At 37.4% G+C, this 15,741-nt stretch overlaps 1 protein-coding gene across 1 annotated transcript in view; it reads left to right on the forward strand.

Moving 5' to 3' along the window:
• Positions 1–14,980, forward strand: part of LOC110463319 (myosin-2 heavy chain-like) — a 116,451-nt gene extending 101,471 nt beyond the window's left edge. Inside the window, exons 41-55 of the mRNA XM_021517823.1 lie at positions 611–946; positions 1,205–1,372; positions 1,616–1,783; positions 2,368–2,451; positions 2,732–2,983; positions 3,922–4,089; positions 4,379–4,551; positions 5,933–5,965; positions 6,867–6,908; positions 7,066–7,159; positions 7,420–7,490; positions 7,815–7,917; positions 8,133–8,321; positions 9,982–10,071; positions 12,994–14,980. Of these exons, the coding sequence (XP_021373498.1) occupies positions 611–946; positions 1,205–1,372; positions 1,616–1,783; positions 2,368–2,451; positions 2,732–2,983; positions 3,922–4,089; positions 4,379–4,551; positions 5,933–5,965; positions 6,867–6,908; positions 7,066–7,159; positions 7,420–7,490; positions 7,815–7,917; positions 8,133–8,321; positions 9,982–10,071; positions 12,994–13,089 (2,067 nt within the window). The 3' untranslated portion in view covers positions 13,090–14,980. The remainder of the gene's footprint in view (positions 1–610; positions 947–1,204; positions 1,373–1,615; positions 1,784–2,367; positions 2,452–2,731; positions 2,984–3,921; positions 4,090–4,378; positions 4,552–5,932; positions 5,966–6,866; positions 6,909–7,065; positions 7,160–7,419; positions 7,491–7,814; positions 7,918–8,132; positions 8,322–9,981; positions 10,072–12,993) is intronic.
• The last annotated feature ends 761 nt before the right edge of the window (positions 14,981–15,741 follow it).

Below are 15,741 nucleotides of genomic sequence, written 5' to 3' on the forward strand. Positions count from 1 at the left end.
TACCTTATGCAAATTAGAATGTGTCCTGTTTAATGCAGAACCCATTAGACTTGTAGAACAGAAAACAAATTCTATATATGTTTATTAACAAAACAAATTTATTGCTGTGGATTGAAAAAAAAAAAAAAAATGATTAAATTAGTTTAACGCACCCCTCCTGTACACACATGTGATATTATCTGAAATTATGGATGAAAAAACATGTTTCAAACAAAGAAACAGTCTATTTAGTACAAGGCCATCTGATAATGGTAGTATACTGCATGGTCTTGTGACAAGTGTTGTCACTTTGTTGTCTCTGTTGTCTATGGTCAGTTCTGTAATTTGAGCAAGATACTTTACTCCGCTTGTTCCAGTCTACTCAGCTGTAAATGAGTATGTGGTTGGGCAGTGCTAGAATTGTTGAATGCTAGTTGTTAGCGCCGAAATGACAGCTCCGGCTGTATGTTCCCCAGGGAGTTGAGAAAGGTATTGGCTGGTTGCAAAGGCCCTATAACCACGGATAATAATTTGTGAACCGCTTTGAAACGACCTACAAACTAGGTTGTGATCAAGCGGTGTATAAGAACCTAGAAGAATTAATATTATAAATATTTTACTCTAATTATAGCTGGCCCATCACGAGGAGAAGCTGATGCTGATGGAGCAGAGTCTACAGACCACACAGGACCAACTAAGCCAGCGTGTCACGGAGGTGGTCAGGTATGAACAGATCAACCGAAAACTACAGATGGAGGTGAAAACACTGCGAGAGCGTAACACAAGCTACGAAGAGGAAATTGAGGAACAGAAGACCATGATTGACAAGCTCAGGAAGGACCTGGTCAACTCCAAGGAGGACCACCACTCGGCCGTACAGGAGGGCCTCGCCTACAAACAGCAAGCCCACAAATACGAGGTGGAACTAGAGGGCGCACGAGAACAGGAGAAGATGCTCAGTGACCAGGTACATAGTTTTGTTGTCCAGGAACACACTGGATGTTCATTTACTTACTGGTGTACTCAGTACAGTATAGATACAGGTTTACTATATGATTGATAGTACTGCAAATTTATCTTGCAGGATTAAGATTTGTTGTGTACACAAATTCTGTATTAATATAATGAACACTCATGCTTCAATTTTAACTAATATTTCACTTACGCTATAGATGTGAATAAAGACCTGAATAGTTCACTAACACAGTAACTACGTATTACACAGGTAGAACAGCAGGATCAGATCCTCACCCAGCTGCAGCAGGAGATCCGAGGGGAGCGTGAACGACATCAGGAGACTGGCAAAAACCTACAGATGGCACGCAAAAATAACGCTGATCTCCAAGACGATTTCGATTCTGCCCAAAGACACATCAACGACCTCACCAACACGGTATACATAATGTCTTTGATAATGTTTATGTATTCCAAGGTATTTGGTCAATAATTTATGTTTTGTTTCTCTTGATATTTTTATACAGTAGAGTTCAACAAAGCAAAACATACTCAAATTTGTGGTGAAATTTTTAAAAATAGAACCGGATCAAAGCTGAAGTCTAGAGCCACATGATCAGCTGACAGGCCTCTATATGTACTAATTTATATCGTTCCTGTATTGCTGATGGTTCTGTTTTAGGTGAAGGACAAGGATGAGCTGACCTCTAACCTGCGTGCTGACATTGAGTCCATGCACCAGCGACAGATGGCTCTCAAGGAGGAGCTGGTGGAACGTGAAGGACAACTCAGGGTCGCAAAGCTCAACCTTCAATCAGCCCAGAAACAAATAGTGCACCACTCACAGGAGGTCAGTAACATAGACATCTCACAGGGGGTCAGTAACATAGACGCCTCACAGGGGTCAGTAACATAGACACCTTACAGGAGGTCAGTAACATAGACATCTCACAGGAGGTCAGTAACATAGACATCTCACAGGGGGTCAGTAACAAAGACACCTCACAGGGGGTCAGTAATATAGACGCCTCACAGGAGGTCAGTAACATAGACACCTCACAGGAGGTCAGTAACATAGACACCTCACAGGAAGTCAGTAACATAGACACCTCACAGGAGGTTAGTAACATAGACATCTCACAGGAAGTCAGTAACATAAACACCTCACAGGAGGTCAGAAACATAGATGCCTCACAGGAGGTCAGTAACATAGACATCTCACAAGAGGTGAGTGACATAGACACATCACAGGAGGTCAGTAACATTAGACAACCTCACAGGGGGTCAGTAACATAGACATCTCACAGGAAGTCAGTAAATGAAGGTGATGATTGTCCTGATACTGTGATCACTTATCACTTGTTCTGTGTATGTAAACAATGAATCTAAACTTTAAATGACTTACTCACTTATAAACCTGTCAAATTTTAACAGGTTGGGAGGTATGAGGAGACACTGGGACAGCTTCAGAACGATTTGGACCGAGTCCAGGAACAGTACAGGAAGACACATGCTGCTGTATGTATCTGTTTCACACCACTTATCATTTAAATCTAGCATGTTTATTGAAAATGTAAAGTAACATAAAAATGCTTTTTGTTGTTTGTTACTGATATTCTACAGGTGTTGATTGATAATCTACAGGTGTTGATCGATATTCTACAGGTGTTGATCGATATTCTACAGGTGTTGATTGATATTCTACAGGTGTTGATTGATATTCTACAGTTGTTGATTGATATTCTACAGGTGTTGATTAAAACGTGTAGTTACCTTGTGTTACATTTCTGTTTGACAGCTGATGGAGAATGAACAGAAAGTTCATGACCTCAAGGTCCAGCTGACCAATGTTCAAGGTCACCACAAAGAGTCAATGGATCAACTAGGTGAGAAGTCCCGCCAGGTGGCAGCACTGAAGACTGACATGGCAAAGTTACAACAGCAGAGCCAAGGGATGTCCGACGAGATCTCTCTTTACGAGGAGAAGATGAGGGAGCTTACACAGGAACTCAGGAAAATGCAGGAGCTTAACAGGGCTTCAGAGGAGGAGGTAGGATAGTGTTACACACCAGTAGGAAGGGCAGGGTGATCTAACTAGAGCTAGGGCGCAGGGGGGATCTACCTTCAGCTAGGGGGGCAGGGGGGATCTACCTACAGCTGGTGAAAGTTTGTAGGAATGATCGACTCATGGTCCTGACAAAGTGTTGTTATTTTTCAGGCCAATCAGAAATCCAATATGGCCGCCACGGCCGCCATTTTGAAAACCTATTTCAAACTTAAAGTCAAGTTCTGCTGGGCCGATTGAACTGAAAGTTTGTAGGAATGATCGACTCATGGTCCTGACAAAGTGTTGTTATTTTTCAGGTCAATCAGAAATCCAATATGGCCACCACAGTCGCTATTTTGTAAATACCTATTCTAAACTTAAAAACAATTAATAATAGGCCGATCTTATTTAAAATCGGTCTAGGAATGATCAGCTCATGGTCCTGACAAAGTTAAGTTAACATTATACTTAACTATTTTTTACTTAAATTGGTACATATTTCAACAACAAAAATAAATACTGTAGGACTCAGGTGACCGTTAAGGCCCATGGGCCTCTTGTTTTATTAGGAGGTTATGATGTTTCAATGAATCGATGTAATCAATAACTATTCATTTTACCTCAGACTCGGACTACTCAATCATGGTTTTCTGTAAGTGATCGTGTCTTGACTATAACACGAAAACTTTGTAGAGTTATTGAGATTCTGAGCAGACCTGAAAACTGATTTAACAAACAATTTTACTTATTAGTGTTGCCATTAACTGCATTCGTACAACATTTCTGCCTATATATAGCCAGGTAGTTAAAAATGTGTCACCACATTTAACGGGGTTACTCATATGTATATATATCTGAAATACAGAAAGTCCTCAGGAGAAAATGTATTCTTATGCTAATTTAACTGTTTTAATTCAAACTGTCAATTTAATTGTTTCCAGCTTGAGAACTTTGAGTTGCGGTACCAGGACATACAACAGGAGCTGTTAAACACACAGGACAAAAACCGACAGTCCCTCCATGACCTTGGGTCGTTGGAGGAGGAGTCCGTCGTCCTCAAAGTCGAGCTCAGCGCAATCCAGGAAAAGTTCAAGGCAAAGATAGATGAAGTAAGGGGTGTAAGGGTTATTTGGTAATGATGTTTTATTGGCTACATCTTTAAGTTACATGATTTTGTGCTTGATTACATAAGTTACATGATCATGTGCTTGATAACATAAGTTACATGATCATGTGCCTGATTACAAGAGAATATTTATCAGTTTTAGTAGCTATAGGAAAGTTGTGAAAGTGTGGAATGTTTTTGTTCAACATATTTGGTGTTAAAAGAAAATTCAAATTGAGAAAAACAAACTAAATGTCAATCATATTCACATCTTTGTGAATTACCTCCCCTAGTCTGACAAGCTGCATAATGAGGTAGAGCTGCTGCGTCACAATTACCATAGTGCTAATGAGGAGATTCAAGGACTGAGAGTCGCCCTGGAGGAGTCCCGCTCTAATGGTGACCGTCTTCATCGAGAGAGTGAGCTTGTCGTACAGAATGTCAACACATGGGTTCAGGAACAGAAGTAAGTTTGTCCTCTGAGAATTCATCAAAGCCCATTCAAGTTACTTTAACAGAGTTAAATTATATAACTTTAAATGTTGGAATTGAACTGTTTATTGTACTTCTACATAATTAATAACATCAAGTGGGATGTAGTTTTAAGGCCATTGCCTATGGGGTTAACAAAGTAGATGTTTTGTTTACAATATAGTTTGGGCACAAGTTAACCATGCTATACAGTCGTTAACTGATGCTTCATCATTTATTAATGTTGATCGTTTGTTGCTTTTATTGTATTACTTGATTGATCATTTAAATTTCATGAGAAGGATTGTAAATTGAGACTGCTATTTTCACTGTACATGTGGTTTCCTCCCCCAGACATTGATAGCCTAGGTGATGGAGGGTATTGGGTATAGAGGTACTACCTGGATGTTGTTCTGGTTCACGTGTCACATAGCATGCTTTAGATTGCTCCTCAACGATTTATCCGGGCCTTAATGGTGCCCTGGAATGAAGTCATACAGGTTTTGATTTTGAGTTGGTAGTCGTCACTTTATGATTTATACCTTATACAGAATCACAAATTTAATAGAAAAAAAATAGAAATAATAACAAAATTATATAATACTGCTCTTCTTGTTTTTGCATTTTTGATGCATTTGTTCTGCAGGAAATGTGTTGAGCATGTTTGTCGATAGTTTTTGGTTTTATTTTGCATCTCTGGTTAGGACACTACTAATACATTACGAGTGTTACAGCAAGGTCGACTCACTTTGATACTTTTTCTTTTGAAACAAATGCATGAAAAGAGTCCAGAAATCCTTTAGGACGACTTCAGTGACTGATGATAGGTGTCTGTGGTATTGAATAGGAAGACTCTTGGTAGATTTCTGAATGACAAGAGATTAAAGAATTTTACAATAACCTATTTATCGATGAATGGTATAACTCTGAACAGATCAGATAAGATACTTAGTCTGTCATTATACCTAGGTAACAATGTTGCGGAAATTGATAATCTTGAATCCAACAGCCATGAAAGCTTTGTTGCCTTTCTCCAAGATTTAAAAGGATATTTCCTGATAAATGTTCATTCATTAATCTGTAAATGGTTAAATTAGGTATTAATTATTTAATAAAAGGTTTCCAGAAAAACAAGGTTCCACTTATGATATCTGGATAACTGGAATGTATTTGAAACCATTTTACAGCCAAAAATATAGAAGAGGTGGTGATTGTATAGTTTTAGGGCATGAGATATATTTTTAACAGTTATATCTTCTAAAGGTTCAATAATCTCAGCTCTACTTTTTGACGACTGGTTTCGTATTACGAAGTTTGTTTTGTGTTTTGGTGTTGACTGTTGATGCATGCTGTTATGTTACTCTGTTATCTTACAGGCTTGCCAATGAAAAGCTGGGAAACAAAATTAGGTATGGTGTGCAGCTCTAGCCCCTACTACTAACCCAGCTACTACCCCTACTACTAACCCCTACTACTACCCCCTACTACTAACCCCGCCTGACCTCAACCTCGACTGAGGGAAGCCTTTGTACTTTTGATTTTTGGAATACTAAGTTATTATAACTTATTCATGATTAAATTATTATTACACTGAAGAAATTTTGATAACAGGTTTAGGTTAACTTTCTTCTTGATTGAGGTCAGCATCAAAAACTGCAAACTAGTTCTGTCAGCAAAAGTTTTTGATGTTTTGAGAAAAAGTTCAATATAGAAAAAAGAACAAAATTAGATTTACAATTGATAAGCAGTTAAAACGAAAAAGACTTTAAAAACTGTTAAACAAATGAAAAAAGTCTATTAAAAAGCTCTGAGTTGATTAGCATGTTGGTAGGAGTCATCACGTCCTCCCTGTATTACAAGGATTCCCTTTCCCTCTTTACTTTAATTGTTAGTAAATACTCTGGAGTATGATTATACACAGTGTTAATTATGATATTGAATTTAGTTCCTTATAAAGTATATGTAAACTCTGACTATTATTTCCATAAAAGCTGTCTATACTTTGTATATATTTGCCTGGTATAGCTAATCCTGTGATGTGCTGTAAGTAAGGCTTGCTTACAGCTTTCCCATATCTCTGATACTTTATCTATAAACAGCATGAAACAATGGAAATATGGAATTCATAGAATGTAATGATAAAAATTATGATCAGCTTATCATATCTCTGAGGGCAGTCATATCTCTGAGGGCAGTCATATCTCTGAGGGCAGTCATATTTCTGAGGGCAGTCATATTTTGTATTATATTTTTTTTGTATTTTCCTGTTGTTTGTTTACGTGTGATGCATCTTTTGCCTTTCTTTTCCAGGGAACAAAGTAAAGCTATAATGACTCTCACAGCAGAAAAAGAGTAAGTCACTTCTACTTAATTGAGATAAGGTAACTGACAGTTGTTTTTAAAGATGCAATTAGTGAATCTATATGGAGAGTTTTAACACTGATCGTACTACAAGGACCTTACAGCCACAAGGTGATGCCAGTACAGGAAATAATATCTTCTGTTACAGACAATTACTGGAACAGGTTGCTAAGCTACAGAAGCAGATGAATAAAATGAAGATTGAGTTAGATGAGAGGAGAGATGATTCGGACAGATTCAAGGTCAGCCTGATTAATTTGTAATTTTTTGACAAACCTTCAGATTTTTTTATAAAAGTAAGACTGTGATATATGTAAAGTCTGAAGTACAGTTAAAGATGCCTTAGATTTAAATGTCTTTTAAATTAGAACTTGTTATTTACTCTCAATTTTGTAAATATTGTGTGGAAACTTTATTTAGTATATATAATTAAATCAACTGAATGTGTTTGAATCATGCAGAACCTATGAGAATTGTTGTATTTACTTTGTGTGTCACACAGGCGCTGCAGAACCACTCCTCACACCAACAGGTGCTGCTCAACCAGCTGAGGAACAGACTGGAACAGCACGAGTATGTATATCGTATCTATACTGAAGCACTCTTCACAGCCACTTGTTGACCTTTACTTGACCTTTACTTGACCTTGGTATCACTCATGTCAGTTGAACTGGAGTTTCCTCTCAGAACAGTTTCTGTTGTTAGATAAGATTGTGAAATGGGAGTTATACTTGTAATATCCAACAACCCTTTATTTGACTTGTTTTTATTTATTGAAATAACTGATCTTTTATTGGTACAAGAGAAGGTTGTAAGCCATACTGTAACGTTGTCAGATAGCTGTGATAACATCTGTCCTATTTCATGATATGACCGCTGACCTCGTTTGTCCCACAGATCTGACCAGGACCAGGAGGTTCAGGGTAAGATTGCTACAATAGAGGACCTCCACACTCGCCTCAAGGTCAACATCGACAACATCCAGCTCCTAAACCAGCAGGTAAGGTCAAGGTCACGACGCCTAGCAGTCAGCCTAACATACATAAACATTGTATGGTAGAAATATTCAGCAAGGATGTATCCTGAAACAGTTCAATTATAATTGTTAAAAAATGAAGGAAAAAAAATTGAAAGCCATGTATGAAGTTTTGTTTTGAATTTTTTCCTAGTGAGTTATTAGTTTTGAACTACATGTATTGTATGTTTTGCCATCAGTTGGGAACGCTACAGAAGGAGAACCATCGCCTTAGAAACGACCTTGAGCGAGAGATGTCAGCCAGACAGACCATGGAGTTACAGGTGGAAAGTAAAGAGCAGACTATTGGCAGTCTTAAGTCACAGCTCGATGCCCGCAAACACCTGTTGATAGAGCAAAGCTCCCCCTATAGGGAGCTGGAAAAACCAGTAAGTTGTGACCTACAGCTACGCTGTTAGGTGTTTAGTGTGATAGGGCCTTCATTGTGTAGACCGACATGGCTTCTATAGTTTTGTCCTAGTTAACCTCGTACAGTACACCAATCAGGCTTCCTTAAGCTGGTGTTATGTAAGTCACAATCAATGTTTGTTGCTTGTAGTAATTGCTAATTAAAATTTGTCCCTATTGTATTGATACTCTAAGCAGAAAAACTAACTTTTGGAATTCTTGATAAATTTTTGTAATATTTTACATTAACTAAATGAAATATCTGAATCAAATCAAAATTTTTGCTAAGTGTATTTCCTAACCGTTTGTGAGTGTTATTGTCAGTAAGGAGTTGAGTTCACCTAGTGCATGATGTCTGTCACGGTTAAGTGTATATTAGTATGGTACAGAGCCTCTGGTAGGCCTAGCGTGCTAGCTTCAGTGTGTCACATGACTTTTTACAGGACAAAGTAGACATCAAGGATTTCCAAATGGATAAGGAGCAGGTAACTCTAGTTCTAGAAACATATTAATCATGGAAACGTAGCAGAATTAACACTGTCTCGAGACCCCTTACTAACAGCACCAAACATTCTACCTTGACTTTTTTTGCAGGTCTTGAATAAGCATTAATTTGATCAACAATATTGTGAAGAACTTGAATTTCAGTAACAGGGGAGACAGTACTTTGATATATACATGTATCACTTCTTTGATTGAAATAAGAAATGATTATACTTAATAACAAAAAGTGATGTATTGTATATATTTTTACAACATGTATTTAGTTTACAACTACTTTTAGAAACAACCAGTTTGAAGATTTAGTTGTAGTGTAGAAAATAATTAGAATTTTCTCTGTATAGACATATCAACATCACAATGTGTTCTGTTAGTCTAATAGTTTAGTTAAATCACATTTTCTACATATTTCAATCGTAAACAGTGCCACTGTGATCTTTTTCACGGTGCTATTAATTTGAAGAAACTCTTTCTACTCATCGTAACATTGTTCCTGTCCAGTATGTTTCCCCCACATGTGATTGTTCAGTATTCCCTGTACGTTTGTTTCCTTATGTCTTTTTCTCCACATGTGTCTAAGTTCTCTGCCTATCTTACCACCTGACTTACAACAGTTGTCTGCCCCTGTCACCAGTAAAACCATGGTTGTCATTCCAGTTATCTCTTCAATGGGTGATAAAGTCTGTCAGTGGTAAATGAAGATTTAGGACAAACCAACCTCTCATTCCACAGTCTGCCAGTTTTCTTTTAAAACTATTTAGACACATCTGAAAACCCCCTTGATCAGAGAGTGTTAATATTTACTGAAACAACTGTATAGTTGTACAATGTATGTGTATAATGTTACCATGTCACTATTTCCCTGTTCAGTAACCACATCACATCAAATCATAACAGATTATGTAGAATTCAACCCATTGCAAGTGTCTTTATATCAAAAACAGCAGTATTTTGTACGGTAATCTGTCCTGAATCTACCCTCCACAGCGTAAGGCTGGATGATATGTATATCAATTGTATCGTTTCTACCCTTCGCAGTGTAAGGCTGGATGATATGTATATCAATTGTATGGTTTCTACCCTCCACAGTGCAAGGCTGGATGATATGTATATCAATTGTATCGTTTCTACCCTCCACAGCGTAAGGCCTACGGTAAAGGACTGGATGATGCTGGTATCTCCAATCCACAGGACCTGGACAAGAACTACTGGATACAGCGAGTCGGCGAGGTAAGGCTTGGCTAGTACTCGAGTTCCTCTGTATACACCCTGTCATAGTCACAAGTCCTGGACACACAGACATATTCTATCTTATAACTATAATATAGTACGGTATTTATCCTGCAATAATCCCATTGGGCAAACACTTAATCTCTGACTCAGTATGTAGGGGGCTAGGCTTACTACAGGACAGGAAGTAACATGTTTTCTAGTTCTACTGAACAGTAATTGATGTGGACGGGCTTATTACAAGACATGGGATTATTTTCAGACAAATATGGTATATTATATATATACTGGGTATGTCTCTGTAGGTCCAACACCTGTGTTCACTCTTCTGCCAAGGTGCTTTCCCGTCAGATTTATAAAGGTTTTCACAAGTTCAAGCCATACATTTTAGCAAAGTCAGAAAAAGCATTTGAAACAGAAAGATAATTGCGAATGTTGGATATTACAATTTGTCAGTTTCTGACTCATCCCTCTAAAGAAATAATACACTGCCAGCCTATCTAAGGACTAGATAGTGTTCCCAGTGTCACACTAACAATGTCACATTGTCTCTTCAATTGTAAATATCTAAGGCCAGCAAATTAACAACATTTACATACTAGAGAAGGTTTCCAAGGAAAAAAATAATCATCTTAAAAAAACATGTCATTGCTTCAAGTGAATGGAGACCTGTCTTAAAACATGTTCTTCTGGTCTATACATGTTGATATCTACCTGTTAATATGAATTATTTCTTTCATGGGGTGGGGGCTATTCTGGAGAAGATATTAGACCCTGTATTATGTTGGTTTATATTTATAGACCCTGTATTATGTTGGTTTATAGACCCTGTATTATGTTGGTTTATAGACCCTGTATAATGTTGGTTTATAGACCCTGTGTGTTGTAGGTTATATATCTAAATCCTGTTCTGTTGGTATATATATAGCCCTGTATAATTTATATGTTGTGTTGTCTACTTTGGCTCTTTCCTCAGGGAACTGTTCTCTGGTAGTGTTGTCTGGGGAGGTACCGGTATATGTAGTGGTGTTAAGCGAGGACACTATAGAGAATACCCACACAAAACTAGAAGGGAACTGTTCTCTGGTGGTGTTGTCTGGGGAGGTATATGATGTGGTGTTAGGCGAGGACACTATAGTGAATACCCAGACAACACTAGAAGGGAGCTGTTCTCTGGTAGTGTTGTCTGGGGATGTATATGTAGTGGTGTTAGGTGAGGACACTGGTAGAGTGGTCTGGGGAGGGACCGGTATATGTAGTGGTGTTAGGCGAGGCCACTATAGAGAATACCCAGACAACACTAGAAGGGAACTGTTCTCTGGTAGTGTTGTCTGGGGAGGTATATGAAGTGGTGTTAGGCGAGGACACTATAGAGAATACACAGACAACACTAGAAGAGAACTGTTCTTAAAGGAAAAGGACATTATAGATTTAGTACATCACATGACTGTCATATGACAATTGAAAGACAAAATATCTGTCCCAAGAAGAATCCTGTAGATGACCCTGTAATTATGATCGCAATAAGAGAACTATTTTCCCCTTCTTAAGCTCTTTGTTCCTTATATTGGCGTAGAAATCTGCCAAAACACCGTTCAATTCATCCACTTCTATCACCACTAAATCATGGTGGCCTGTTTAGTTATTATACTCTGTTGTGCCTCTGTAAAGCAATCTGCGCTTCCTGTACAAGTCATGAAGCCATTTGGCAAACAACAATGAAATTAAAGTAGAATTTACAGTGCCCCGTACAAGAAGGGGCACAACTCTTGTCATCTTGCTAGTTTCAAGGCGGCCAAAAAAAGATCCCATAGTCAAGCAAGGCAGAGAACTATACCAAATGAAACAAGTGTAGTTATCGTATAGCCTAGCTTTCCTAAAAGCTATCATGTGATGTACTGACTGTCCAACTAGACATTGTCGTTTGACATAGACTAATGCACTCTGACTTTTGTTTCTTTGTCACAGCAGTACCCCGCCACATACTAGGTTGGTTTTTCTCCATGTAGTTTTAGTGTGGAATGCATTAGCAGTGAAAATCATAATGCAGATAGTTGCTTTACTTCTAAATAAACTGATGGCATCTGTTTGCTGTGAATTGTTTTGTTAAGTTAATGACTTTTATTTTTAATTTGAAAAAAAAACAAAAAACATCAGGCTTTCTTTGTGTCATATTTTCATGATTTAAAGTGACTGAGTAATGTTTTGAGTTGTGAGATATTTTTTAACTTTGTAACTAATGTTTAACAGTTTGTGTTTATGCTGATTTCTAATGTAATAAAATAAAATGATAACATTCTTTGTTAAACAGTGATTGTGTATTGAGGAATAAAGCATGATTCAATAAGCATTAGAATGCTGTACCCGTTTACTTCACAAATCTCTTTATATTTGGTGTTGGGAAAATGCACAAAATTTCCAGTATGCTTTTAGTAGATATAATCCAATATGTTGATAAGCACAGTGGAACTGCTTTCAACTTAAACATCATTCTGCAAAATTCTTCTCTTTATAACCGTATTCTGATCCGAAAAATTTACTGCAAGTAGATGTTCAGATTTAATATCTCCGGATGCTGATTTAAAGTGAAGAAAATAAAAATAAAAATAATTGATTACTTGATTATAAATATGCATGGTACCAGAATACATGGCAATACTCAAAATAAGGATTGTCTGTTTTTTCAAGGTAGATAGTTCTTGGATTAATATCTCTATGTTGGTGTAGATAACTCAGGGATTACATTAAGGGAGGTAACTGTGATTCTCTGTGTGTTTGGGAATATAAAATTCAAATTATCAGTATGGCAAGGTAGACAACTCTGGTTTAAGTACCTGTGCACAGAGACCTGAAGTAAAACAGCAGTAGTACTACATTGGCTTAGAAATTCTGACCTCTGACCTTGTGTATCTTTTTCCACAGCTTTCCATTCAGCTACAGCAAAGCAGTGAGTACTGGTCTGACAAGGTCCGCAATCTCTCCGGTCAGCTAGGCAATGCACGGGCCATCCCCACATAATACTGAAGTCAGCTACCATCTCCACTAACTTATAAAGGCTGTGTAAGGAGGACGCGTTAACACTGTGATGTGAGGATGGCAGTGTTGTTTGATACTCACCTAGCAGACACCGGATCCTCCATCGACAGAAGTGTGGGACTCTTGGAACTAGGAAGTCAATCATATTGTCAATTAAGGTCAACATTTTGCCAGAAATCTTTCAACTGTAAAAAAGATGTTTTTTTATTTTTACCACAGATCTGCCACTGTCCGTCCATTGAAGTGTGGTCTAGTGAATGTGAGCTTACACTCCTGTTTTAGTTTCATGTATATTTTATTTTTACCTCTACTCTTAGTCAATGTTAGATCTGATGAGGGACCAGTTGTTGTATTTATTGTATAACACACTGTAGGCCATAATGTGTACGGAGCCAAAGTGTGATAGGTTTGGCCTACTTGTTACAATTGAATAATTCATAAAAGCATGCTAGATAAGTATAACAGACATCATACTACCGGTATCTTATTAAATTATATCAATTTTTCACGATGTTTTTTTAAATCATGTCCCAAAATGTTTGTACAAATCAATGTAAAGCCTTAAAGCTATATCGTAGAATAAGAAATATTTTGTATTCCATGTGTTTTGTGATTGATGAATCATTAGAGGAATGTGTGAGACTAACACAGTGTATATTGCCAGTATTGTAGGCGGCCGCCTAAGGATGTCTGACCTAGGTAATAACTCCGCGATAGCATTGATACCGTGCTAGAGTCGGTATATTTCTGTTCTTAGATTTTTAAAAGCAGCACTATAATTGATTGTCGATCAAATATATTTTAAAATCACATTCATTTTTTATGGTTTCTTTTGAAGTAATTTATGAAGTTATTATTTAATTATAGGGTTTCCCTCTGTATTGTTTTCATGTCATCGTCGTCCCTTACAGCACCGTAAGTCTATAGTCTGTGTAGTTGTGTAAAGGTGCGTTGGGCCCAAACTAGCGTCCATCATTCATTGGTCTGTGATAACACTTTACTGAATATTGTACTTTTGAGTTTTAATCACATTTTACTACGATATTAATGTCAGTAGCATTTATTTTGTTACGTATGAAGATTTAGATGTCAAGGTCACAAATGTTGATCAAGGTTATATTTTACAGATCCAGGTCACACAGTCAATCACTTTGTGTAAAACTAGACCACATAATGTTAACCAAGGTCACATTACTTTGAATAAGGTTACTTTGCTAAGTCTAGGTCATTCTGTAGCTCTAGGTCACACCTTAAATAAGGTCACTTCATGTTGACCAAGGTCAATGGATGTTGATCAAGGTCACTGAGTGTTGATCAAGGTCACTGAGTGTTGATCAAGGTCACTGAATGTTGATCAAGGTCACTGAGTGTTGATCAATGTTACTATGGCAACTCTAGGTTATTTAGTCTGGTATTTATTGTGTTATGATGGGAAGGTGGTGATCTCTCCCTATTATTCTTTAGTCTGTCTACAAATAATCAATTATAAGTGCTTGACAAGATTCAAGCTTGAACTACAGTCCCTAGTAAGTGTGTGCTTTGTAATCAATTAATAACACATCGAAATGTCTAGATGATGAGTAAAAGATGACGACTCTATCAAACTGTGTTATATATACGGACACAACTTATCATTGACACTTTGATAAGATGTTGTGGAGAGTAAGGGAGAGACGTATTGTGAAATCCATTCCCCTAGCAGCTGAAACTGTGATCTCCTCTGGCAGACAAAGTGTGTTTAATATATAGCATGAGAGATGTATGATTATTTATAGAAGATTTGTGATTGCCTGTCTCATTATGAAATTTATATATCTATATACATTTTTTGTCATTTTACAATAAAACCCAGTCAGAACTGGTCGTACAGATATGGAATCGTTGTCTTTTGTCTATTGGAACATCAAATACAACGTGTTGGTGAATCAAATACAATGTGTTGGTGAATCAAATACAACGTGTTGGTGAATAAAAAACAACGTGTTGGTGAATCAAAAACAACGTGTTGGTGAATCAAATACAACGTGTTGGTGAAGGGTAGCAACACATAAAACTACACTAGTACAATCGTCACAAGTGTGACAAAAATTCAGGTCATTTGCAATTTTCAAATTCCTTAAAAGAACATGTTGCCATGCATTTTCAAATTCAAATTCCAAATTTGAATTTTCCAAGAAGAAAAATATTAACCTGCAGGGGTGGAACTCCAGACGTTTAAATTACAAAGCCTACACATACTGTTGTGGCAGGAATTCTACAAACACATCATCAAAGTGAGTGTCCAGTTTATAGGCATCAAAGCAATAGAAAACTTGACAGGGGGTGAGACTCTAAGTCAGAGAAACTCTGTTGGTTGCCTCATCCTCTATATACAAGGGAGATTACTCCAAACAGAATCTGTAGTGGAACTCTTCCTTGTGATTATAACTGATGGGTGGTAACTTAACCTTAAAAATGTCTGCCTGGTAATAAACTACATTTTTAGCTCCCCACAACAAGAGCAATGGGCAATCATATTTGGCCATTAGGATACATGGGTGAAGTGCTATCAAGTTGTTAGATTATTTACATTGACCAGCTTTAAGCATCACAGGAATCAACCAGAACCATTAGCAACTTACTAAAATATTCAAG

This window comes from Mizuhopecten yessoensis, unplaced genomic scaffold (genome assembly GCF_002113885.1).
Source record: "Mizuhopecten yessoensis strain PY_sf001 unplaced genomic scaffold, ASM211388v2 scaffold10889, whole genome shotgun sequence".
Taxonomy (NCBI): domain Eukaryota; kingdom Metazoa; phylum Mollusca; class Bivalvia; order Pectinida; family Pectinidae; genus Mizuhopecten; species Mizuhopecten yessoensis.